The 26,187-nt window shown below is 37.3% G+C and overlaps 1 protein-coding gene across 2 annotated transcripts; it reads right to left on the minus strand.

Annotated features, from left to right (window-relative positions):
* Positions 1 to 8,445: 8,445 nt before the first annotated feature.
* Positions 8,446 to 25,938, minus strand: MED23 (mediator complex subunit 23). 2 transcript variants are annotated; one of them, XM_028313083.1, is made up of 16 exons: positions 25,594 to 25,938; positions 25,276 to 25,520; positions 25,064 to 25,196; positions 24,024 to 24,979; positions 23,543 to 23,943; positions 23,130 to 23,304; positions 22,768 to 22,937; positions 21,886 to 22,004; positions 20,156 to 20,343; positions 17,525 to 17,705; positions 15,299 to 15,444; positions 12,969 to 13,192; positions 12,180 to 12,419; positions 11,382 to 11,817; positions 10,923 to 11,129; positions 8,446 to 10,564 (listed from the first exon to the last, which is right to left on the minus strand). In XM_028313083.1, the coding sequence occupies exons 1-16, from the start codon at positions 25,633 to 25,635 to the stop codon at positions 10,426 to 10,428; spliced, it is 4,002 nt and encodes a 1,333-aa protein (XP_028168884.1). In that variant the 5' UTR covers positions 25,636 to 25,938; the 3' UTR covers positions 8,446 to 10,425. The 2 variants fall into 2 exon arrangements, with proteins under 2 accessions (XP_028168884.1, XP_028168883.1); XM_028313082.1 differs by having other exon boundaries at positions 11,382 to 11,826; positions 25,594 to 25,635.
* Positions 25,939 to 26,187: the final 249 nt, after the last annotated feature.

The following is a 26,187-nucleotide window of genomic DNA, read 5'->3' on the forward strand; positions in this document are numbered from 1 at the left end:
GGCGGCTACATGCGAGTCAAATCAACGCCTCTAAAATTAATGGCATTTTAAGGGTTGCCAATAGAATATTGCAAATAGCTTCAAATTATACAACTTAATAAGTACTAAATGTTATCAGTGGGAGAACCTAGGCTTTAAAAATTAGTAATTTATTACGGAAATTAACTCCTGCAGTAGCACACAGGAAGTTGTAACCGAACTCTGTAGCGCCTAAATTTAAATGGGTAGATGCCTTTTTAGGTGCTTTTGAAGTAAAGTTCTTTAAATTTATGGTGGGAGTTAAATCTACTACCTAATTGCAGTATGTATTTAATTAACTAAATAAAACAAATACGTAATTAAAATAAGAGAGGTGGACGCTACTTATACAAATAGACTTCACGTGTAAGCTTAGATTAATAATCTAAGCGTGTAAGATAATAAACTGTTATAATTATTAAGCTAGTAAAGGTTTTATTTGCGAATGAGTAAACTTAACCCATTATAGAATAAAGGAAACTGGTGGTTTTAATTTTTTATCGAAATACTTAGTCATAACTGCAGTAAAGTAAGGAATAATAGTTCAGTGGTAATTTTAATTACCCGTGGACCCGTGGACGACATATTTAATTGTGCGTGTGGACTGAGTGATCTTTAGTGAAGGGTAAATCACGGAGCATAGAGTCAAGATGGTCGTTTCTTGTTTCCAAATTGTACTCATTAAATAGGTCCTACCTCCCTAAGTCTAGTTATTAAAAAAAAAACACATGGTTGAGAGAAAATAGGTTTTATTATTATGTATTACAATACTTATAGCCTGACCAGGAACATAAAAACCCTGGCACAAAGGCGCGTCAATTGCATTTGATAGTGCAACACTGAGTACAGTCGTACCTGTGTTAAATTAATAGGCTAACTTTATGTATCAGGATTCAGGATTACGGGCTAATTTGATATTTTCATAAATTAACGAAGAAATATTATTATAGGTAACCTGATTTGAATAAATTAAATGAAACCATCAATCGAGCTAGTAGAATTTATTTTATTATTCATCAATAATCAAATTCAGAACTTGAATATTCAACTGCAATGTCTGCTCATGTACGCTTCAAACTCGGTACTTCTTTCCCAATCCCATAAAATTCAACACTTAGAAAGTGACAAAAATTTTTAAAATAGGTAGTTGAAACAAACCACAGCTAATTTTCATAGTGGACTGTACTATACGATAAACATGTCAGTCAATTTGACAACCTTTGTCGAAACATTATTCAATGAAAATATTGTCCAAACCCTTAGTATTTCTCTTCGACAAATACTTTAACACATTGTGAACCACTTTTCTTTCACGACTATAAAAATATTTTAGCAATTTAATTCATAAAACCAATTGCGCACATTTAAAATAAAGTTTGTTTACACTTTGACAGCAATAGACTGACATGCAAGGTGACATGTCAATGAAGTTTTCAGTTACTGTTGCCATTAAAAGAAATTAGTACCATTAGTCTTCCGCAACATGGCGAGGGTTTTTATGTTCCTGGTCAGGCTATACATAATTAATTATAATTATGATACAAAATAAATTTGTTTAAAAATATATTCTCACTTCAGTCAGTTGCATAGTTTCGTATCCGGAAGTATACAGGTATATACAGGGTGTTTCTTGGAAGGTTAGACAAACTTCGTGGGTGTAACTTGTAAGGTCATTTTAAGAATACAAGTTCGCCCATTTGACCCTAAAAAAAAAGTAGCTCACTTAGGGTCAAATGGGCGAACTAGGTATTCTTAAAATGACCTTACCTATACACTCACGAAGTTTGTCTAACCTCCCGCCAAACACCCTGTATATTTAATTCGAAGAAGACAATATTTATTCTTGTATACAGGGTGACTAGAAATTTGTGGCGCAGCCGTTAAGGGAATGAAACCCTAGACTAGGGTTATTCTGACAGATATCAGTATGAGACTCACCATTTCTAATCCTTTACAAGAAATTCCTACTTAAAGAGTGTAACCAAAAAATCGTATAAAAAATTTTCAAATTTTCAAAAAAGTAATAAATCCTAAAAAAATGTGATTTTGACCTACCTTGTTTTGTTTTGCAACAAAGATATTATTCTAAGTAAATATCAATTGTTAAATCTTCGTAGATGTCATTGTTTTATGCAAAAACTGCTAAACAAAAACATAAATAAGGACGGTAGGTCTCATAGTGATATCTGCCAGAATAACCCTAGACTACCTCCCCTTAGCGGCTCCGCCACTAAATTCCAGTCACCCTGTATAAACATTCAAATTGGGGCTAAAAGGCCCAAATCAATGATCGTAACATAATCTAGGACTACGTTTATTACGAGTACAAGCGTAGAGAACGGTTGCCATTCATTTTCCAAAATAGCATAGGTGTCAATGCAAGTCAAATTCCCCAAGATTCCAGTGGCCAATAGAAGTTTATTATTAGTAATAATAGGGATGTATGGAATTATTAATAAGAGTAGGAGTTATTACGAATGACATATATTTGATTGACTTTCGCTAAAATGAACACTGGAAGTGGTTTGACTGTAGATTTGACACCTCTGGTGATGTCATAGTATGATGCATGATTATCATTGTAAATGTAGTATTCCTGCCTGAGGTCACTTTCATGCAAAACAAACGCTTGTAGCGGAAGTCAAAGCAAGCTATGAACTTTTAAGAGATAAATATGCACTTAATTTACCTTTTCTGTGATGACGCACAGGCACGTTTTGACACTTTATATCGAAACTCTATAAAATAAATTATGTAGGTATAACATTAAATTTTAACTTCCCCTTTCCCAATAACTTTGTTTGTGATGTACCTACGTTTGCAATGTGTTGTTTTGTTTTAGGTAGCGAGTTTTATGTTGAAGACTCTGAACAATTTTATTATGTTCTCGAGATACCCACATAATAAATACCGGCCAATATTCAAAAGTCACATGTATCTCTCTAACTCAGTGGTTCTTAACCTTTAAGTCATGAGGGACCATTTTACCAAATTTCTGTCTTGTCAGGGACCACCTCATAATCATAATCGGTCAAAAGTAAACCAGTTTGACTGCAAAAATCAGTTAAAAGTGGTTTTGACCAAGGTGTGCACTTCGTGGACCACTTGGAATGCCTCCAGGGACCACCAGTGGTCCGCGGACCACCGGTTAAGAACCACTGCTCTAACTACTTGACATTGGCAAAATCACTGCGTGGCGCCCTGCGCGCTTCAGCGGGAAAGACCATCCCAAAAAAAAATGTATGACACAATATTTGCCACTGTCTAAGAGTCACATACAGAGCAGAGCTTAACACAGTTTCTGCTTTTTCGGGTCTACTTTTCACAGTCACTCATGATGCCAGTGTCGATGAGTGAGAGGAATGGTAAATCCTAAAACATAAAGTAGCCCTGCTGAACTAAAGTACCTACTAGCTTTTATTATTTTCCCTAGAACGCATAGTAATAGCATTCGTGATGAAAATTTGAATGGAAATAATTTACACTGCCTGCTTCGAGTTCCGCGCATTGTCGTCTGGTTTTCTGTAATTAACTAAGTTTCGAGTCGTTGTCGTGAAATAAGTCTATTGTATTCTATATAATTAATTAGTTAAGTAGAGCTATAATGTATAAGTAAAACATGTAAATAACCATAGTATAATATGATTCTTGCCAGTCTGAAATATTATTCTTATAACTAAGAATATAACCCATATATGCCCAGAGGCACGAAAACGACCCAATGGTACATGTTCTCTTGCGATGCCAATTACAAAAAAACTGTATGTTTGTTTTCTGTTTTAGCGCTATAAATATATAATGTTGAAAGAACTTCCTAATCAAATATAACAGTTACTAAGTTCGTACGCCGCCACTTTTTTTAGAATTTGAAATTGAATTTCACAGATTTTTTTGTTGTTGAAAATTAGTGCACCCAGTCTTACAAAAATGTAAATATTTTTTTATGTATTCTGTTTTAAACGATTATTGCGATTGAAATATTGAAATGAATATATTTCCAAGGTAAATAACTAAGAAGTGTTATGAAAATATAAATATGTGCTTTGTTATTTTTTGCAAAAGTTCTGTTGGTCGAAAACGACCGCATGGGCATATATGAGACCAGAATGTACATTTTCATTGTATAAAGTATTTCAAATAAAAGTCGTGTTTATTATATAATTAGTTTATAATTTCATCAAATTATAGCAAATAGTGTAAAATACCTTGAATAATTACACAGTTAGTACAATTTAGGCACGAAATTCTGCAAAACACTTGTTTGTTTTTGCATAATGCACAATTCTTACGATTCTGACTGGTGAGGATCAAATGCTCAACACCATACAGCCTTTTAGAGGTATATTAGAGGGCACTGGGCGTGTTGAAGGTCCAGGCTGAGTTCGAGGAGATCCATTTGTAAGAAGCGAATTTCTAGTAATTTACCTTCGAAACATCAGTGTCTGCAGATGCTTCAAGAGATCTCGCTATTTCGGCAAAGTTATTGATGGGAAGGAAAAAAATGGTTCTAATGTTTTTGACATGGTTGATTGATGTCACCGACAATAATGACTCTGGAGTTTCGAAGGTCAATTGCTAGAAATTTGCTTCCAAAATATAGATCTCCTTGAACTCAGTCTACCTTCAACACACCCAGTGCCGTCTAATATACCACTAAGTGTAAGGCGATATGGCGCTGAGCATTTGATTGATCCTCACCGGTCAGATTCGTAGAAATTGTGCAGTATGCAACCACATAACTGTGAAGAATGCAGCAAGTGTAGTGTAAATCTCCATGACAAATGTTTTGCGGCCTAAATTGTACCAACTGTATTATTATTCAAGTTCCTATATAAACCAAATATGATTGTTATACACTATTTGCTATATTCTGTTCAAATTTGTAAACTAATTATATAATAAATACGACTATTATTTGAAAATACTTTATACTATGAACACCTACATTCTAGTCTCATATATGCCCAGGCGGTCGTTTTCGACCGACTGAAAAAAAATAGTTCCAAATCCTGAAATCCAAAAAATCATCTTGGTTCATGATTATGGGCCTATATAGAGTAAATATGCCAATATACATAAAAATCTGGGACCTAAATAGTTCTGGGCATATATGGGATAAAGTTCTAAAATATTAAAGAACACTCTGCGAAAAATCCAAATTATTATACAAATATTTACTTAATTAATTCTCTAACGGATGAGCAATAAATTACGTACATAATGTAAAGGACAGCTTGGCAAAACTATTAAAAATCATTATCCTGAATTCCATATTTTAAATACCTTCGCGAACTAAAACTTCTGTACGTAGTACTTATTATTATTCTGTGGTAAAACGAGGTCCACGCGTACGATGTCGCGGGCGGCCGCTAGTTTAAAAATATAGGATAGTTAAAATTATTACGGAGCTGTCCCTTACATAAGTAAAATTATTTTAAGATTTCTATCAAGTAAAATGACACCCTTATTTTTAAATGTAGCTAACATTGTGTATTGTGATGCATTTAATGTGAAGACGCGATGATGACAAAAGACAAGTAATAAATTGACTTGTTCTTAAGCCCAGGGCTACAATTAAGTGTTTTTTTTACATTCTGCCTTAAACTTATTATTGGTAAATGGTGTCAACAATCCAATTTATATTTCCTTAGAATATCACTGTCTTATTTTTATTTGTATTGCATCTAGAGTACAAACAACTAAATGCAAAGTAGCGTAAAGGATTTGTCACACTAGATGCGGTTTGCGGTTAGGTCAAAGTAACTGCAGCCCGCATCATGTATGATTGCTTTGACCTGACCACAGACCGCATCCAGTGTGGCAAATCCTTTATAATGTTACAATATTTTAGACAAATACTCTGGTCCTAAGTAAAACCCAAAATATGTCACAAAATCAATTGATCTAACTAAGGCAATGCGCAGCTCGAATTCATAATAATCGTAAATATTCAACAAGTTGTTATATTGTTAAGAAAAAAAACGGGGGATATAATTAAAGGTAATTTACTAATTAACAAACATGAAAAATAACAATAAATACACTCAACATCAAATAAATCGCACCTTCCGCGACGTGAACTTTAAAGATTTTCTTCCGACATAATCATGGTGCCCCAACAATATTGGTGTTAAATAAAAAGCCCAATAAATAAACTTAAAGAAAAACACACTTTTTTTTTATAAACAACTAGCTCTTGCCCGCGGCTTCACCCGCGTGAAAACGTTTGTATGGAAAAAAGAAAAGGGCTGTTTTTAGGATTTTCCCGGTAATTATTCGAATTTTAGCATTCCGCCCGCGTCTTTGCCCGGGGTTTACCCGGAAATATTCGAATTTTTCTTGCCGTAAAAATCATCCTTGGACTTCAACGAACATTAAAAAAAGAATTGGTAAAATTGGACCAGGCTTTGTTGAGTTATGCGCTTACCAACACATTTTGCGATTCATTTTTATATTATAGACTAGCGGCCGCCCGCGACTTCGTACGCGTGGATCCCGTTTTACCCCCTGCATCTATCTTACGCGGTTTAGATTTTTTCATACAAATGTTTTTTCCCGCTAACTCCCGTTCCCGTGGGAATTTTGCAATATCCTGTTGTAACTAAGCTTTAAGTTTACTAAGGTACCTGCATGCCAAATTTCAAGCGTCTAACTTAAGCGGTTTAGATTTTTTATACAAAAGGATTTTCCCGCTAATTCCTGTTCCCGTGGGAATTCCTAAGTATACTATAACCTGCCCAGGAGTATGAAGAATAACTGTACCAAGTTTCGTTCAAATCCGTCGAGTAGTTTTTGTTTCTATAAGGAACATACAGACGGACAGACAGACAGACAGACAAGACAGACAAAAATTTTACTGATTGCATTTTTGGCATCAGTATCGATCACTAATCACCCCCTGATAGTTATTTTGAAAATATATTTCATGTACAGAATTGACCTTTCTACAGATTTATTATAAAGTATAGATATAGATAGATTAAGAGGTACCATAAATGTGACTTGAAAAAAGGCCTCACTTGGGGCTCACCTCTGGGACCAAGTAGACCAGTTTTTGTTGTTATAAAACCAAATAATGATCTCACGTGTCCTCTTCAGATGGATAGCGATTAATCCCAATTTAGCAGTTTTATAGCCATAAAAGTTGTCTCAAGCGTAACTACCTGTCGAAGAGACTGGATCCTTCTAAAGACACATTTTTGGGGTAAAAACCTTTCCTTTAATGAAAACAAGTTTAGAACTAGGCTTTCAAATGGTACCAATATTGATGGGACGTGGGGATGCATACGTTTGAAAAGTGCTTGTCGCGGGAGGTGCGATTTATTTGACGCCGAGTGTACATATATTTGGTTCTAAATCTTATTAATAATGTTATCACACACATAATTAACATTAAATCATACTGTTTTGATACAATAATACTATTTAGCGATTAATAATACCATCACTTTGAATCTCATTTATTGCATTCTACTATCCCAATCTCGAATGTCCCAGTGAGATCTTGATATCGTTGAAATACAGGCTATGTTGCAACAAAAATATGTAGTCTAGTGCTATTGCTGTACTTCATTCATTTCAGTGTTATATGGACGGTCCGCATTGTGACTTCCGCGCCGAGCATTACCTTAGCCAATTAAAGCTATAAAATTAGACAATTTTTGTGGTATACAAGCCACTGGTGAATATATTTTTTTATATTATAATCAACATGAAATCCACCACTCTCTACACAAACGTAGACGCTTTTTGTGTCCAGTTGCTTCCACTGGACGGCGACTCGGTTTCCTATAATATGGTGCCGTGTCGGTACACAAAACTCTACCTATGTAAATAGCCACGGGGCTGCGCAACCGTGTGCAAAACCATTCACAAATTACTCACGTTTTAAATTATCATTCAGAATCAGACTATTCATTGTATTCTTGCATTCAAAATAGTATTGCCATGTTATTATTTTTATTTTCCAATTCTTGTCAACTACACTCAACCTTATCGAAATTGCTTATTATTACAATAATTTAAACATTCTTATCATACAACATTAGTAGAGCTACAGATCTGTTAAAACGACGAGCCTTACAAGCGTGTAAAAATGTACAACTTAAGACATACAACGATATAGATATTCATCAGTTTTAGTAAAAATATGAGGTCCAAGTTATAATGATATATATTTTCTATCTTATATTACTTAAATATATAGTATAATTCTAGAGGCTCTTCTATTGCTTTCATCGCATTGTGGAACTTTCGTCCTCAAGGGAACTTTGATAAAAAATATTATTTATGTAGATACATTCCTAATGATAAACCAGTCATCTTACTAAATTAGTATACGCTATAATAAATTTGTGATTTACATTTATTGCATTGCTTTCTGATATTTGTAAGAATACTACTTACCCTAAAATTTTTCTTTATAACTGATGTATATCTTGAGTCTTATGAGCTTATAATGTAAGCATCTTAACTACACATGAAACTCTTGCTAATGAACTAACAAAATCAATTCCAAAATATTTACATTATTATTCATTTTAATTTAATTACAATAAATATATTTTTTCCACCTGATGTAGTTTCGGTTAAACATTAACAGACATTTTCATGTGACGAAGTCGGTAAAACTATGCTATAAGAATCTTTTCGACCTAGTTTAAACCAACGTGAAATAAGATATTTCAAGGCAAGCTAAAAATTTCAAGGCAGAAGGAGAAGAAAAAAGTCATTCTCCTACCTAACTGCAATAAAGAACTTAAATATAAAAAGTCCAAGCTTTCCACTCAAAGAAACCATAATATTTGGTACTCGGTTGGAAGCTTGTCTATCGTCAAAAGGTTAGGGGAAGGCTAGCCTAATCAACATCAAATTGTCCGGTAGATTTATCGCAGTACTGAAATACTGAGAACAGTGTCATGCATAATCACAATAAAATTAACTATGAAGTTAACTATCTTTTTTGAAATTAACTATATTATTTGTTGTTTCTTTAGTACCTAATTAGTCCATATTGTAGCTTTTATTATTTGCTCCTTATTCGTTTAAATGTACCCCGACTGGTTGTTGTACACAAAACGAATGAACGACGTTATTTCTTTATTTGGTAAATACGTCTCAAATAATTTGGGGTATCCTTTATACGAAACATGGACTTCAATATTTTGAGCAATAAAGAAGACCTTATTTATGTATTACTTTTTTAGTCGGGATTCTCGACTTTTTAAATAATAAATACCATAACAAGCTTAAGCTATCGGGTACGAACCCTCAATACAAAATGGCTTAATATGTTGTTGTACCTTTAGGTGAAAAATAGTAAATTAAATACTTTATGTAAATACAGAATCGTTACTACATTAGGTAAATATACTCTTCAGAGGTCAAACACCAAGAAGGATAATACTAAACAGTTATAGCAGGTAGTAGATATTTTAGTAACATTTGTAGAAGTACAAATTAATTATACGATATTCCTATTACTTGAGTATACACTTCTGTATTGCTTGATTTTGTCACGTAGTTACAATATGATTGAATATCTATTTGGAGAAGTTTCGTGATGTTGAAAACATAATGTTTCACTGAATAGGCTTAAAATATAGATCAAAACTAAAAAGCTGGTGAAGTTATTTTTTTAATCCATCAAGAAATGGCTGAGAAATTAATTATTTAAATTACCTACATATTTTCGCATGCAACTCAAACATAGGCGGTGCCGTGACGCCACGCCACCTGTTCAAGTTTTGCAATGCTTACCACCCCTGACGCATTGTCGAGAATGACACTCTAATGTCAAAGTGTTCTTTTTCTAGAAAAAAATTGGAAACTTCTCCATTGTTTTAGATACAGTATTAGTTTTTTGTATGTGAGGCAGATCACAACCTATGTCAATAATAGCCTTAGTCCTTTGCGCGTCGACTTTGAAACTGTGGAGCCGATCAATTCTGGCCGTGCATTGTTTTATACTTTCACGAAATAATGGTTCGGTGCTGACCAGCTAATAGACAAGATAAAGCAAAGACCAACCCACTCCATGCGCCTTATGTTTCAGTTCCGTGACGTGTTGATACTCTTGATCTGATTCACTTTGAGGTGCGTGATAAAGCGCAGACGCATCTGAAGCGTGGGCGGTGTTCTACAGACGTGACTTAAATCCGTATTCACAAACGATGCTTGCTTAATTGAAGCAGGAAATCGAACGCACAGCGTTGAATAAAGCTTTGTGATTGGTTCATGTGCCATCCTGTGCGTCCACGCGCACTGTGAGACCTCATAGTAATGTTTGTGAATACGGGCGTTAGTCTCAATGGATAGTGATGTGTCAGTAAGGGGCAGACTACAGCTGCACAGTCACTCGGAGCTGGAGCTCGAGCTGGACGGCGTGTAGCTGTAGTAGTCGCTGTGCTAGGCCGTGTTGATCTGCTCCACGTTGAGGTGCGTGATGAAGCGCAGACGCATCTGAAGCGCCGGCCGCAGCTTGCGGATCACGCTTTCGACTTCGTTCTTCAGTGTGTCGCCGACGAACATGTATTTTATGTGATAACTGGTTTTTGGTCAGGAAATTACGCGGCTACCGGTACCTAAGTATCAATGAATGTTTACGCGATAAAAGGAAGATTCAATGAAATAGCAATACACAAGCATTGCGAGCTACGTATTTAGTGCAAGACATAAATATGTATTCGTATCTCCATTAACTCGATTCCGCCTGCAATCACCTTCACGTCGTGTTTGTTGACTCAACAAACCTGTCAGACTTTATGAACATGCTTGTGTTGGAGCACTAAAGTAACCTAGTGATCAATTATATCGAGCAACTATTAAAATCAACAGTCTAACAGTAGCACACATAATGCTTACACCGTTTGGCGTCTGTCATTTGTCGATATTAAAAAGGATACAGCAGATCGCATATCGGGTCGATGTACTGCAGATGCGGCTGCGCCTTGTCGATTTGCGCGAGCAGTTCATACAGCGCCACTGTGATGTCCATGACAGCCCGCGACAAGTCCGAGTTGAACCGCTGCAGGAACGGGCCCACCAGGTGGCACAGGAATAATAGCTGCACCTCCGTGCGGATCTCAGGGGATAGCTTCTCTTTCACGAACCTGGAAGACACGGTTGAAACACTTAACTACTATCCCTAGCAGTCCCCTCTCTCTCCAACAACAACGTTATAAGAATTGTTATTTTTCAATTGAAAATAAGAAAGCTAGTTCCTCTGTGGTTGATGACTCTGAGTTAAGCTCACTTCCACTTTCCGTCTGATCATCACTTTCACTCAGCTGAGCAAGGCCAAGAGCTGCTCGGTTATGGTTAAAAAAAAACCTATTAGTTTCATACAAAAATAAGATACTCACTGTGGAACTTGCATGATTTGCCCTGCTCCCGCATGGTACCAAATGGCGTGAGCAAGCGCTAGCGTCAAACTGTATCTGTTCTCTAACATGGCGTCGTTGGTCGTCGTCAGATTGAACAATTGGAACGGCGTGTGGGGGAATGGCCACTCGACCATGTCATTTTGTGTAGTCAACTCGAGTATACGGTCATGCAAGACTGTCCAATACGGGTCTGGAAGGGCGGCCATGATGAGGCCGATTGCGTTGATCCACAGCTGGATTTTTGTGGGAGGAATTACGACGAATCCTTTGGTGATGACGTCTAAGAGGCTGTTTCCCACAAAGTTAGGCGCGAGAGGCAGTGACATGAGCTCCACACACGTCACGTACAGCGCATGCGCCGACGGATTCGGGTACTCGTTAAACCGCCAGTCGGTAGTTGGGAAATGAGAATTGCCTGTCATCGCTGAGTAAACAATCAGGAAATTATTTGTTCTAAAATGTACACTAAAACTTTTAAAAGATAAACTTGTCAAACAAATAATCATTTTAGTCAAAACAATTACCAAGTCAAGTCATAGAAAATCATAAATAGTTCGGATTAAGTAAACAGAGAAAAAACGATGGACCAAAAAAATAATGCAAGTACTTAAAGTTGCCATGTAGCATTTGCTACACGTAGTGTGGCACTTTTAATATACGAACTCTGCATCAAATGAAAACAGTTGATATATCTGTGTAAGACTGTTTTGTTTTAAATAAAGTTAAGATACTATACCAAAAAAGAAACAAACAATGAGCAAGTTTTAAAAAGGATACTGTCCACCATTCGGTTGACCAGACTCAAGTAATAGTTAAGGTCAGGCGCCCAGGCCGTGGCCTCCACGTCAGTCTTGCCCAGGTACGTCTGGAAGGCCTCGGTGGTGGCCCAGCCGGCCGGCCGGACCTCCTTCAAGGAACCCAACACTGCCGTGACTAGCTTCCTCTTTAACATCGGCTTGTCCCGAAGTTTAGTCTCGTAGTAATGCAAGGTGTTGTATAGGAACGTGACTGGTCTGTCTGTAAAATTACAGTCGGTTTTTTTATAACTTAAACCTAAACAGTAACATTTTAGGGTTGCTTTTAGGTTTTGCTAGTCTACTAGTCAAATTCTAACGTCTGATTGGCGAGGATAGAACATGTAGTTTCGGGGATACATCTAATCCAGGAATGTGTTATATTGTATGCTTATTTAAAATATTTTTTTTGTCACTAGGATACAAAATTGTTATTTACGGAACTTAAGATAAAAACGGGATTCTACATTGATTTGCATTAACTTTCAAAATATCTACGAAAGGTGTCTAGGGATTCAAAAAAGCTAATATTATTTTAATGAAATTATAGTTACGCATAAAAATAACTTAGGGGTTTCTTGCACACTGTTATTCTGCGTGTGCGTGAGTAAAATGTTTGTGAATGTATCTAATATTATGTGAAAGAGCGTATTATTTGTCTATTTTTACCTTGCAACTATCCTGTTGTAACGATAAGAAAAAATCTAACTGGCGCAACATTAGTAAATAAATAATCACTCGAAAAAATAAACCCAATCAAAAATACACTTACCATGGAACTTGTATAGATAGCCAAGGTGTTCCAGCAGTTGTTCTAGGTTTTTGCTGACCTGTGGGATTTCCAGGTGTCGGTGCACTACGATATCTAGCACTGGGATAAACCTTAGGCACACATTGCTTAGGTAGACAGGTATGGGTCCACCATATGTGCTGTTTGCTTCCTCTGGTGCAAACTTTTCTGGATACTTTCTATGGAATGCAAGATGTTTGTCGTACCTGCGCATATAAGACGTCATTAGCATAATATGCATTGTCTAATTAACGAACAGCGACAGCACATCTAAAGTCTACAACCAAGGGGCCGTTCAAGTATTACGTAAGCACCAAGGGGGGGTGGGGGGTATCTGTTTTGCTTATTTTGGATGACATGGGGGGTAGGGGGGGTCTAGATGATGATTACGTCATCGTAAATTATTTACGTTTTTTCGGGGATTCCCGCAAATAATACATATGCGTAGGCACTCGCTTTGAGAACTGATTAGGGGAATTACCGCACATTAGGGAAATTACCGTGCGCTATTCACTTGTCTAATAATTAACTCTCGTGCCGACACTGCCCATTGAAGTTTGAGAGTCGTAGTCCGCATATTATTATACGCGAGGCCGGCCTCCCGCGCGCCTGTTTTGTTTGGATACTAAACGTATTGTAAGCATTGAAAGTTATCATTTGTGTTTATGTTGATGCATAATTGATGCAATTATGTTTGTTATGTTCTTTATTTCTGATTATACAGGGTGTTTGGCGCATCGTGTGCCAAAAATATTTGGCGGATAGAATGGGTCATTTCCTATATTTTCAGCCCCCATAACACGTTCCATGCCAGGCGGCTACTTTTATACGAATTTTTTTAGTAATTTCACCAAAATACCTAAATCGCGTCATTTAATTTCGATTTAAAAAAACTACTAGGCGTAGCCTCAAAGTAAATATTTTGTTTTGACGTGCATTGATGTAGGGTTGCATCAAATCTAAATTTACTGGCAAATATCATCTAGTTTTTTTTTAATTCAGCTTTGACTGAACAATTAAGTTTACATGGCTATAATAAAAACATTAAAAGAGATAGCGATCTTCGGATTTTATCAAAACTTCTCTAGTCTATCCCCATTCAAACGGTATACTAATCTTGTTTAAATAATAACAACAACTTCACAAATTCCTTAAATTAGTGCATTGACTCTACTCGGACTGATATTCAAATTTTGAATTTTGAACCTTTTTTTTTACTATACAATAAGTTCAAAGCAGGTAAAAACTTCACAAAATATTTACTTTGAGGTTACGCCTAGTAGTTTTTTTTTAAATTGAAATTAAATGATGCGATTTGGGTATTTTGGTGAAATTACTAAAAATTACTATAAAAGTATCCGCCTGGCATGGAACGTGTTATGGGGGCTGAAAATATAGGAAATGACCCATTCTATCCGCCAAATTATTTTGGCACACGATGCGCCAAACACCCTGTATATTTTTGTCCCTTACTCTATGTGTATCAGTTAAACCTAATATTTTCATGAATTTTCCTATTTTAAAAATGACAATATAAAAAACATTTATAATGTTTACGTAAGCATAGGGGGAGGGGGTAAGTGCTTTGCTTACTTTTGATGACAAGGGGGGCGGGGGGGTAAAAAATGGTAAGAAATCTGCTTACGTAATACTTGAATGGCCCCCAATGTGTGTTACCAGTGATGACTTATGGTTCGGAAACGTGGCCTCTCACTATTATAGGCCTTATACAGAAGCTCAAAGTTGCACAGCGTGCTATGGAGAGGGCTATGCTCGGTGTTTCTTTACGAGATCGAATCAGAAATGAGGATATCTGTAAACGAACTAAACTCGCTGACATAGCCCGACGGATTAGCAAGCTGAAGTGGCAATGGGCAGGGCACATAGTACGCAGAACTGACGGCCGATGGGGCAGCAAGGTTCTGGTGTGGCGCGTACCGGAAAACGCAGAGTGGGACGTCCACCCACAAGGTGAACCGAAGACATCATAAAGGTAGCAGGAAGGCGTTGGAAGCAGGCCGCTACCAATCGAACAACATGGAAATCATTGGGGGAGGCCTATGTTCAGCAGTGGACGACTTATGGCTGAAATGATGATGATGATGACAGCACATCAGACTATACACTTAGTTGCAAAGTCGCTCTTATTACAAACAAAGACAATACGATGTCACAGTGTTTATCTTAACGTGCTGTTGTCTGATCATCGAATTAAAAACAATATCTTTTACTAATGTAATGCGAATAACTGCTACCAAATATTTATTTATTATTATTATTTTTAAAAATATTGTGATAAAAGTATATCATACCAGTTATTCTGCTTCCAGTGTTCAGGTGAGTTTTCTTTGACGAAGTCTTGGGCTCTATTTCTCAGTTCGGATCCTTTGAGCAGCAACAGCTGGATGATATAGAGACACACTTGGCTTTCGTTGCCGTCAGGATTAGGGCGAAGGACCTATAAAAAGCAATATTCAAAAAATTAATCCTTGAGGTGTAATGATGAAATGTTATCCATTATTTATGTATGGTTATCTACACTCGCGAGCAAAACTATGGAATCACTTACATGAAGTTGTTTCCACGCGAACTTGTGTACTAACGAATTTGTTAGGAACAAAAAAAGTGGCACCATTTTAAAGATTAAACTTTTATCTTTAAATTGATACCAAATTCATTTAAATCACACCAGTATTTAAAAAGATATCCCGGCTGATGTGAAGAAGTAACGAAAAAGACATGTATGAACTGTTTGATATGTCGCGAGTTGCGGCCTATTTACCCCCTATAAAAGCACGCGTTTTCGGATTTTTGCTTTCACACGTTGATTCATACACATCTCCGCTTCTTTTGACACTATCTGGGATTCTACACCTTCAGAAGCAGCACAAATCGTTGCACTATTGCAAGTAAGGCTCAGCCAGCGGGCTGTCGCACGTCAGCGCCACATAAGCCAGTCCTGGGTTTGGAAAGTTTCAAGATGCTTTCGGGAGACTAGTGGCTTTATCCCGAGACCAAGTTCTGAACAGCGCCGGTGCACATCGCAGAGGGAAGACCGTTTTTTTATGTCAACCTCTCTATGAAATCGTCATTTGACTGGAATCGATGTCCATCAAGAGCTCAGAAATGTTCGTAAGATAGCTGTTAGCGAGTGGACAGTTCGTCTAAGATATAAGCAATAGAATTTGACTCCAAAAAGGCCTGGCACAGGCTCGACACTGACGGCAGGTCACCGATAAGCACCCTTTCAATTTGCTCATACACATCTCGATGGGAAGGCGAGTAATGGAGGCCAGTTCTGTTCTCCGATGAATGCAAACTGTGTTTGCAGGGCAGCAGTCGAAGAGGTCGGGTTTATAGGCGGCCTGAGGAGCGATTTGTGCAGTGCTGGTTCGCTGAAACAGTGGCTTATGGGGGTGGCTTGCTCGACTTAACATCGAGATGTGTACGAGCAAATTGAAAGCGTGCTTATCGGTGACCTGCCGTCAGTTTCGAGCCTGTGGCAGGCCTTTTTGGAGTTAAATTCTATTGCTTATGTCTTAGACAAACTGTCTACTCGCTAACAGCTATCCTACGAACATTTCTGAGCTCTTACTGGACGTCGATTCCAGTCAAATGACGATTTCATAGAGAGGTTGACATGAAAAAACGGTCTTCCCTCTGCGATGTGCGCCGGCGCTGTTCAGAACTTGGTCTCGGGATAAAGCCACCAGTCTCCCGAAAGCGTCTTAAAAGTTTCGAAACCCAGGACTGGCTTATGTGGCGCTGACGTGCGACAGCCCGCTGGCTGAGCCCTTCTTGCAATAGTGCAACGATTTGTGCTGCTTCTGAAGGTGTAGAATCCCAGATAGTGTCAAAAGAAGCGGAGATGTGTATGAATCAACGTGTGAAAGCAAAAATCCGAAAACGCGTGCTTTTATAGGGGGTAAATAGGCCGCAACTCGCGACATATCAAACAGTTCATACATGTCTTTTTCGTTACTTCTTCACATCAGCCGGGATATCTTTTTAAATACTGGTGTGATTTAAATGAATTTGGTATCAATTTAAAGATAAAAGTTTAATCTTTAAAATGGTGCCACTTTTTTTGTTCCTAACAAATTCGTTAGTACACAAGATCACGTGGAAACAACTTCATGTAAGTGATTCCATACTTTTGCTCGCGAGTGTAGTTATGGTGACAATACATTACTTTTTTTCAATCATCACGATCGGTTATTTTAGAATCAGTGCAGGAGGACGCCCTCTCTTAATTTACCAGAGATGTTGATTACTTGGTCTAACTCCCTACGATAATATTCAGACGGGTTGTGGCACTCTGAAGTTGGCAGAAATTAAACGGCTTTATAATATTAGTAGGACTATGTATATTTTTTGAAAAAGAGGTTGACAATAGTGACAAGTTTTTTGCGCTGCTTCTTCTCAGCTCATTTATTGTCCTGAAGCAGCGGTAGGTTTAATTCTGGGACGTGTAAAAATAATTTTTAAAAGTCTACTTGGATAAATAAGTTTTATGAGTTTTTTTTATGTTGACTCACCAGGCACAGCACCAGCCGGTCGATGGTGACGATGTTGTACTTCCAGATGATGTCGTTGATGGCGTCCACGCACTTGTTGATGTGCGGCCCGCCGGCCGGGTTGGTGACCTCGAACACGAGGTAGTCGCAGAACTTGCGAAGGTGAGCAGAAAGTGCGCGCGCGCCAATACGCTCGAGTATCCTTTGGAAATACGTGACGTTTTAAAAATAATTTGTAAATATTATTCAGGGTGTTGATTTCAATCCTCTTTTGCATGGGGGTTCCTTTTAGAACGTAGGTGCTCACTAAGACGGGATTTTACAAAATTCAACTCCTAAGTCGCGGGGTAATAAAAGTAAGCTAAATATTTTGCTGGGTTAAGAGTGGCTTCCCACAATAAGGTGGATACAGATTGGTTCATATAAATATTTGTATCAGAAAAGTTCAAGGCACATGTATCCGACAACAGTCGTCGATACGAGACGTGTGCAGAGCAGAAGATGTCAATTACTACTATGCCACATTAATTTATGTCAATTTCACCTTTAACGCAACATCAAGCTGATGTAGGTGGACAAAAAAGTATTCGACATTTAGATAGACAAGCTATTGAAACAACTGCCTCACGAGAATCCTAGGATTTCAATCGAAATAAATTACGGGACTATTCCCACCTCCTGGATGGCCAATAAAAACTCGACCAGTGGGAGCCAAGTTTCTCAGGAAAAAAATCATAATCGACTTCGAACTAATATACAGGGTGTCCCGTAATGTAACGTCAAGCCGGAACTGGGTGTTGAGGCAAGTTGTGCTGGTTATCAGAAAAATGTAAAAAAAAATATATGAGGCATATTTTAAAAATAATAGGCATTTAAAAAAAATCAAAAAAATCTACTCCAGGTGACGGTCCTTTTACTCGTGTTGCCACAAATCTTCACTTTTTCCAAATTTTTTTTTTGTTATGTAACCCTGAATAATGCTTCTCTAAATTGTTATCAAAATTACAAAACCAGCTGCTAAAACTTGGATGAAAAAAATACATTATTCCCAAAAAAAATATCAAAATAAAAATTTTGCCTAGTTTAAACTGACTGTACTGAAAAAAAATTGTACTACGCGAGTGTGGCAAGTGACGTCATAATTTGGCGCATTTAGTAAGGATTCCAAAATGGTACAACACTTGGTAAATTTTTGCTGTAATTGTCGACAATTTTTATTTTTTTTGGAAATAGTCCCGTTTTTAACTTTATCTACCTTGGTTAAAAATATTATTCTAATGTGCCCAAAATTCAAGTTTCTGGCTTAAGTGAGGTGGAGAAGCCATTTTAAAAGGTATGAGCGGGACGGAGAGGGCCATCTTACCAAGCAGGGATGTTATGGATATCCGTAACCGTAACCGAAACTATCGGATATCCGAAATAAAAAAATGTCCATAACCGTAACCGAAACTGATTCAAAAGTTACGGATAGTTTCGGATAAAGGCCAAACTGCAAAACTCTATGAAATCTGCAGTATACACGCCGCAGCTGCAATGCCGCGCTGCCGATTTCATAGTTTTGCAGTTTGCGGTTGCAGTTTGCGGTCTGCGGCCCGTCTTGGAATTGTACCTTAAATCTTAATATTTGTTACCAACTTGTCTGGCATTCGCTGGCACCATCTAATATGCCAGCCTGTTTTACCTTTATCATACATAGGTGTCGTCTTAGTTGGTACATAAAGTAGCTATGTGGGTCACGCTCACGCAGCATCTTGCTATTTGTATTATACCTACATTTTTGAAATTCTAATAATTCCGTAACCGAAATTATCCGAGACTTTCGGATAATCTGAAATGATTTCATATCCGTGACCGTAACCGAAACCGGTATAATATTATTCTAATATCCGTAACCGTATCCATAACCAAAACTTCATATCCTTATTATCCCTGTTACCAAGTACAAGTGCAGGCAGAGCAGTAAAGGCGCGCGCGCACGGGTGACTTTTGTCACAGTATGTCAACTACTAATTACTGTCATGGTGACAAAAGTTTCTGTAACTGACTGTACGGTAGTCAGTCACAGAAACTTGAATTTTGGGCACATTAGAATAATATTTTTTAACCAAGGTAGATAAAGTTAAAAACGGGACTATTTCCAAAAAAAACAAAAATTGTCGACAATTACAGCAAAAATTTACCAAGTGTTGTACCATTTTGGAATCCTTACTAAATGCGCCAAATTATGACGTCACTTGCCACACTCGCGTAGTACAATTTTTTTTCAGTACAGTCAGTTCAAACTAGGCAAAATTTTTATTTTGAAATTTTTTTTGGGAATAATGTATTTTTTTCATCCAAGCTGGAGCAGCTGGTTTTGTAATTTTGATAACAATTTAGAGAAGCATTATTCAGGGTTACATAACAAAAAAAAATTGGAAAAAGTGAAGATTTGTGGCAACAAGAGCAAAAGGACCGTCATCTGGAGTAGAATTTCTAATTTTTTTTTAAATGCCTATTATTTTTAAAATATGCCACATAGATTTTTTTTATATTTTTCTGATAACCAGCACAACTTGCCTCAACACCCAGTTCCGGCTTGACGTTACATTACGGGACACCCTGTATAACTAACTCGGCATCGGTAAATAAGTTATTAGACTGAGGACTTACTTGAAGGCGATAGGGTTGATTCTGTTGGTCTCGAAGATCATCTTCCAGAGCAGACAGAGGAAGAGCGGCGTGCCCGGCACCGAGAAGTGCGAGATGATGTCGTTGTCGTTGGCCATCGACGTCCACTTGCGGTACTCCTCGTCCACTGACTTCTTGAGCACTTGCTTGTTCTCTTTGGGAGCTGGGTTCTGGAATTAGAATAATAATCATCACCTAGGTTCAAAAAGTAATGAGAATGGGATATTTCTAAGGTCTAAGGTAGGTAGCTTAATTCTTCATTAGAAACTGGTAAAAAAACATTTAAGTTCACAATTGCGTTTAAGAAATACATTCGCCTGAACACGACCAGTCGGAAAGTCCTTGTCCTTTCTGTGGTCAACGCACCCGTACACAACCCTGAAGTTAAGGGGGCAGCCAAAAAAATTGCTTTTTAAAATGCTCAAAAACCCATCATATTCTCTAGACCTGACTCTAAGATACGTTTTAAGCTCTATTTCAGATTTAAAAAGTAGTTCAAGGACCTGATATTTGTCGAGGCAGTGTCCTTTTTTAACCTTTTTGGAGAGTCAAGAAAATCAACCGACTGGTCGTGTTCAGGTAAGGCCGCGTATCGAGCGACACAATACGGCTCGGCTCACAACGACGAATTCGCCTCAGGACGCGGCGTGCCGCAGATTGACGCAACGTCCCCACTTGCCCTGCCTCGAGACAAGCTACCTCTAGTGGATACGCGACCTAACATTCATCGTAAACGGGAAAATATCTGGACAAAACGGAGTACGATAGTGTTTACTGTCTACTAAGAAAAAGTTTTCCAAAAGTTTTGGTGGAGAGAAAAACAATTATGTTACGTATACGATGCGCAAGCTGTGATCAGTCAACAATGCTATAGTATACAAGGTGGAAACGATAAGTGATCTCACTCGATTATTTCTAAACTATACAAGATATCTAAAAACTGATTGCTGATCCTGAAAGTGCTTCACACGCTCTTTCAAACGGTACCAATAATAGGTTACAGAATAAACTGGAACTATTCGAAAATTCAATGTTTCTAGCTTCCATACTAAATGTATGCTAGCCACACAATAATAGAAGTGTAATTTATTTTTTGTTTAATAATAAACTTAAAAAGTCGGTTAAATAAACTCGTAACTTGCATCTTATTTAAAATTATTTGTTGAAAACATTAGTATTAGGCTTTACTTGCTATAATATTATCAAGAGATGAGTGCCATGACTGTGATAGTACTAAATGTATGGAAGATGGAAACATTGAATTTTTGGATAGATCCAATTTATTCTGTAAGCTATTGTTGATACCGTTGGATAGAGCTCGTGAAGCACTTTTAGGATTAGTAACTAGTTTTGCGATATCTTGCGTAGTTTTTAATATTATGTAACTTTACTAAATGTATGGAAGCTGGAAAGATTGAATTTTCGGATAGTTCCAGTTTATTCTGTAACATATTATTGGTACCGTTTGAAAGAGCTCGTGAAGCACTTTTAGGATCAGCAACTAGTTTTTCGATATCTTGTATAGTTTAGAAATAATCGAGTGAGATCACTTATCGTTTCCACCCTGTAGATAATAATTAATAAAATAACAATAATAGAACAGAGGAGCGAGAATGGGAATTCGTACGAAGTTTGCCAGAAACTCGGTGGAAGCACATGTTACAATTTCCTCTCACGATGGAAAGTTGGCATATAAAATGAGTACTTCTTACCTGTGAAAAGAACTCAACAAGCACGGCCGGGAAGCACTGCAGCGTGTGCTGCGACCACATGTGCGGCGTGTTCGTCATTATGGTGGTCAGCAGCTCCTTCACGGCCGCCCCGTCGCTGCCTGCATCAAACGGGCAAATAATACTTGACATAATGCCGACGCCACAAGTTCAAGGCTCCAAGTTATAGTATTGGATCTAATCATAGAGATCTAGAGATGCCAACTAATGATCACATAAAAATGTATCTTTCTTTCTCTTTATTCACTGCGGTATCAGTACTCAACGTTCGAATAATCTTTAGTACTATGCAAGCACGCCGCGGAGGCGCCGCTATGGAGGCCGCGTACCGGAAAACGCAGCGTGGGACGTCCACCTACAAGGTGGACCGACGACATCGTAAAGGTAGCAGGGAAGCGCTGGACGCAGGCCGCTACCAATCGATCAACATGGAAAGCATTGGGGGAGGCCTATGTTCAGCAGTGGACGTCCTATGGCTGAAATGATGATGATGATGACTATTATGCAAGCATGCTGTCATCATAGCTGGCGCGTTCTGCTTTTGAGCATATTGCTGCTACACTGGCCCCGCCTCCTTTTCACATATTATTATCCCTTTAGTGTTTGTATCTGTGGATCCAATACATCCAAAAAATACAATTCATTTGGTTTCTGGATGTAAACGTAAGACCAAGATAAATTTACACATTGGTGTATTGGATCCAATATTACCATTGTGTGGCGCCGTCATAAAACTTTGTACTCGGTAGTAGAGGAAACTTGCGGCAACTAGTTGAAAATACTATTACTGCGAGTAAATGACAAGAAAATCAACACACAAAAATTATAGCACTAATAAATGTAAAATATCACAAAATCGATTACCCGCTCCAGTCATGTAAATTCCACGTGCCAGTGTTAGGACTAACACTCGATTCAGCTCTTCGCTCTCAGACGATACTAGAGACTTGGGTTCAGAAACCACCCGGGACATTTGCAGTTGCACCCCCGAGCTACCCAGGCTAGTTATCAGACGAAGTGCTGTGCTTTCAAAGCTGAAAAAACACATAATGCTGGAAATTATGCGATTGGTATGATGGTTAGCGTCAGATTCCTACTTCTACCAGAAAATCAAATGACTCCTCATTTGATTTTCCGGTTTTTGGACACATCTCCATGTTTGTTTGTTGATCTCCATGTGTCTTGAAATAATTTTGGATCTGGGCAATTTTCTTATCAGAACTTACCATAATTGCAGTTGTGTCTGATTTGCTTGCGGGTAAGCAGCCAAAGAATGTATGTTGGAGAGTAAAGTCACACGGTAGTGCGGCTGGATATGATGAATTCGATATGAAAACATGTCAAGTAGGTTGTGCAATATACCCCACGCGTGGGACTTAAATACATTAGGCAACAGCTGATCTGGAAATAGAAGTAACCCTATGAGATAACAGTTAAATAAAAAAAACATATAATATAATAGTTTCTTAACTCAGCATCAAACTCCCAGATTGACAACTATTATTGGGGTGGATGCCTCTACAGCTAGTAATTAATGTAAACTGATTGCAATTCAAATTAATAATTTTTAGGTGTTTAATAAATAAATTATATTTTAAATGGCTTTGTATAAACAGTAGCCAATAAAAATTATACTTACTTATAAACCCTTTTATGCCTAAAGATTCAATTTCAGTATACACAAGTAATCGGCTGTAGGTTTCCACTAAAGCTGGAGCCATCATACTGCTCCCTGGCATATTTGTCTTATTTTGGGCCAGTTTCGCGACATGCGTTACAATTGAATGAATCAATGACATTTTGCAATGCAATGTTAAACTGTCCAGAATACACATTGATAAAGGCATTGTTGGCAATGGAGTGGCAGGATTGCCATTTGACAATGCTTTCTGGCTGCCAAAAAGAGTCTCAATAATAATACCCATTGGTCTAGTATAATACTCCTGGTTTGTAGAATAAGCATTGCACAATAACGCAATGCGGTAGTCAGATCCAGTTAGTGTTGGTGTATTGTTTGAAGTCATAAGATGTTGCAGGTATCTAAAACATGAAAACCATCTCAGGATTTGTATACTATATTTAAATAAAAAGCTGAACAAATTATTAACATTCATACTCACTCATACTGCACTTTTAAATTCTGTGGCATTGTCATGGTTTTATGTTCAGTTTCTGCCTTTTTCAATAAATGCATCCAAATGCAGACAACAGCCATTTGATGTGTACAATGTGCCTTAGTGCAATCTGGTACTGGCAAAGGATCTTTTTCAGGATATAAGAGCTCATATAATTTTATGATTGGCAAAAAATTGGATAAAGGATTACGTTGAATACTTCCTGATATGAACTGCAGCAAAACCCACATAAGGTGATCACGCCCTTTCTTCATGTCGTGACCAATCAGCTTATTATGCAAGCCCATGACAATATTTGGGAATGATGCAAATCCTATCAGGATCAAATAAATCACTTGAGAAGACAAATGCAACCAGCACCAGTGGGTAGATGACATTTCATCATCTTCATTTTCTTGCTCACTCTTCTCCATTGGTAATATCATCAGTTCTACTAACTGATCTTCTAGGGCTATACAACGTTGCTTGTGCTGCTTTTGGAGCCCTAACATTGAACACATCATATCCCTCGAATATGGTTGCTGTAACACATGTCTTAGCAGTGCTATTTGTGGTTTCAACAGCTCATCATCATAAGGCAAGTTTCCTTTTAGTGAGAATTTTAAGGTGGTAGGATCTAACCTCCAAGGGTTTACAAGATGATCAGCATAGCCAGAGAATTCAACAACAGGCAGCATGTGAGAATGACCTATAATGGACACCATTTGAGCACATGGTTTAAAGCTTTCAACAAAGCTAGTCAACAGTTTGGCCAATTGCCAATGCGGCCAATGATTATTATCAGGGTAATCTTTTTGAATCTCTGTGACAATAAAATATGCAGGCAGCAGAGATGCATTCCTATCAAATATATATTCAATAACATTATACAAAGCTTTAAGTTGAGGCATAGTGCTAGAATTAAGTCTTACAGGGAGAGTATGTGCTTTCTCTCTACAACCCTAAAAGAAAAAATTAATATGTTTATTAATGTAAAATAAAAAAAGCATAAGTGTTTAACAATGTGTGTGTGAAGAAATATATACCTTCATAATTTCTCTCACACCTTTGTAGTCAACCCCGCCAATAATTCTTCTAACCAAATTGAAACATTCAATCCAGTAATCAGCATTTTGATAAACAAGTTTGTCACTTGTTAAAATGCAGTCGCAAAGCATACTGAAAATTACAATTGCAGACACATTTTTATTTGTAAATTATAGCGAGAATAAAAAAGTTATACAACAAAGGTACAAACCGAGCTTGAAGTATGTTCATGTTAACCAAATTCTCTAGAAGGTTTAGCAGTTGTTTCATTTTGTATCTGTTAGTTAAAACCGCTGTAAGTACGAGGTACTGACGAATAGCAGACTCCTGCAAGTCAGCACTCAATGTAGTCATGATGGCACAGAGCTTTTTCTGATATACTGATAAACGTTCATTTTCTTGTTCTGGTTTATTAACCAAAAAACAGCTGAACGCCTCTTCAACTGCCTCCACTCTCTAAGAAATGATAATAGCATTTAATTCTCTTAAAACTACATTATTCAATTAAAATTAAAGTTTTGTTACATACCAATATTTCATTCACCATATTCGCAACTTGTGATTCAGCCATCTTCAGACTTTTTCGAAGATTTTGTTTGATAAATTATAACAGTATGGTAAAACACTTTACATTATTATCACAGATTCCTGTATTACTGTGTAAGTTTGTACAAACACTTGCAAAAAATTAACCTACTATAAGTATGTGGTAACATTTAAAAATTAAAAAACATTACGGAATGAAAACTACATATAATATTTATCATAGAAGCTTGAACTAGAAAGGCCACCAGTTTAATTTTAAACGCAAAGAAGAAAATGTGATGTGATGCTTTCTTTTCTTTTCACTGCACCCAGCATAGAGAAAAGTAATACACAGTGTTGCCAACGAAGTATCAAGCTCCCCACCAGAATTGACCTCTAAAACCACCAGAAATCCACTAAAAAAAATCGCACCATCGTAAAAATCGCTAAATTTTCCACTATTTTTTTGTCTGGCAGATTTGTGGTCATTTTGAAAGAAAACAGTATTTTTATTGAAATGAATTTTAATTAATTAAAACGGTTTGTGCTGTGAAAGGGTGTCTAAAATACATCAGAAAAACGAAAGAAAGTGACCAGT

The sequence above is a fragment of the Ostrinia furnacalis genome, unplaced genomic scaffold (assembly GCF_004193835.3).
Source record: "Ostrinia furnacalis isolate ACB-3 unplaced genomic scaffold, ASM419383v2 OfSCF4153, whole genome shotgun sequence".
Classification (NCBI taxonomy): Eukaryota; Metazoa; Arthropoda; class Insecta; order Lepidoptera; family Crambidae; genus Ostrinia; species Ostrinia furnacalis.

Bases quoted from the DNA above. Each gene is read 5' to 3' on its own strand.
- MED23 (XM_028313082.1), bottom strand. From the start codon at position 25,635: ATGGCTGAATCACAAGTTGCGAATATGGTGAATGAAATATTG. The intron at 25,197-25,275 runs GTTTGTACCTTT...TGTAATTTTCAG, and splicing joins ATGAACATACTTCAAGCTCG to TATGCTTTGCGACTGCATTT. The intron at 22,938-23,129 runs GTAAGTTCTGAT...GTGTTTTTTCAG, and splicing joins CAGACACAACTGCAATTATG to CTTTGAAAGCACAGCACTTC.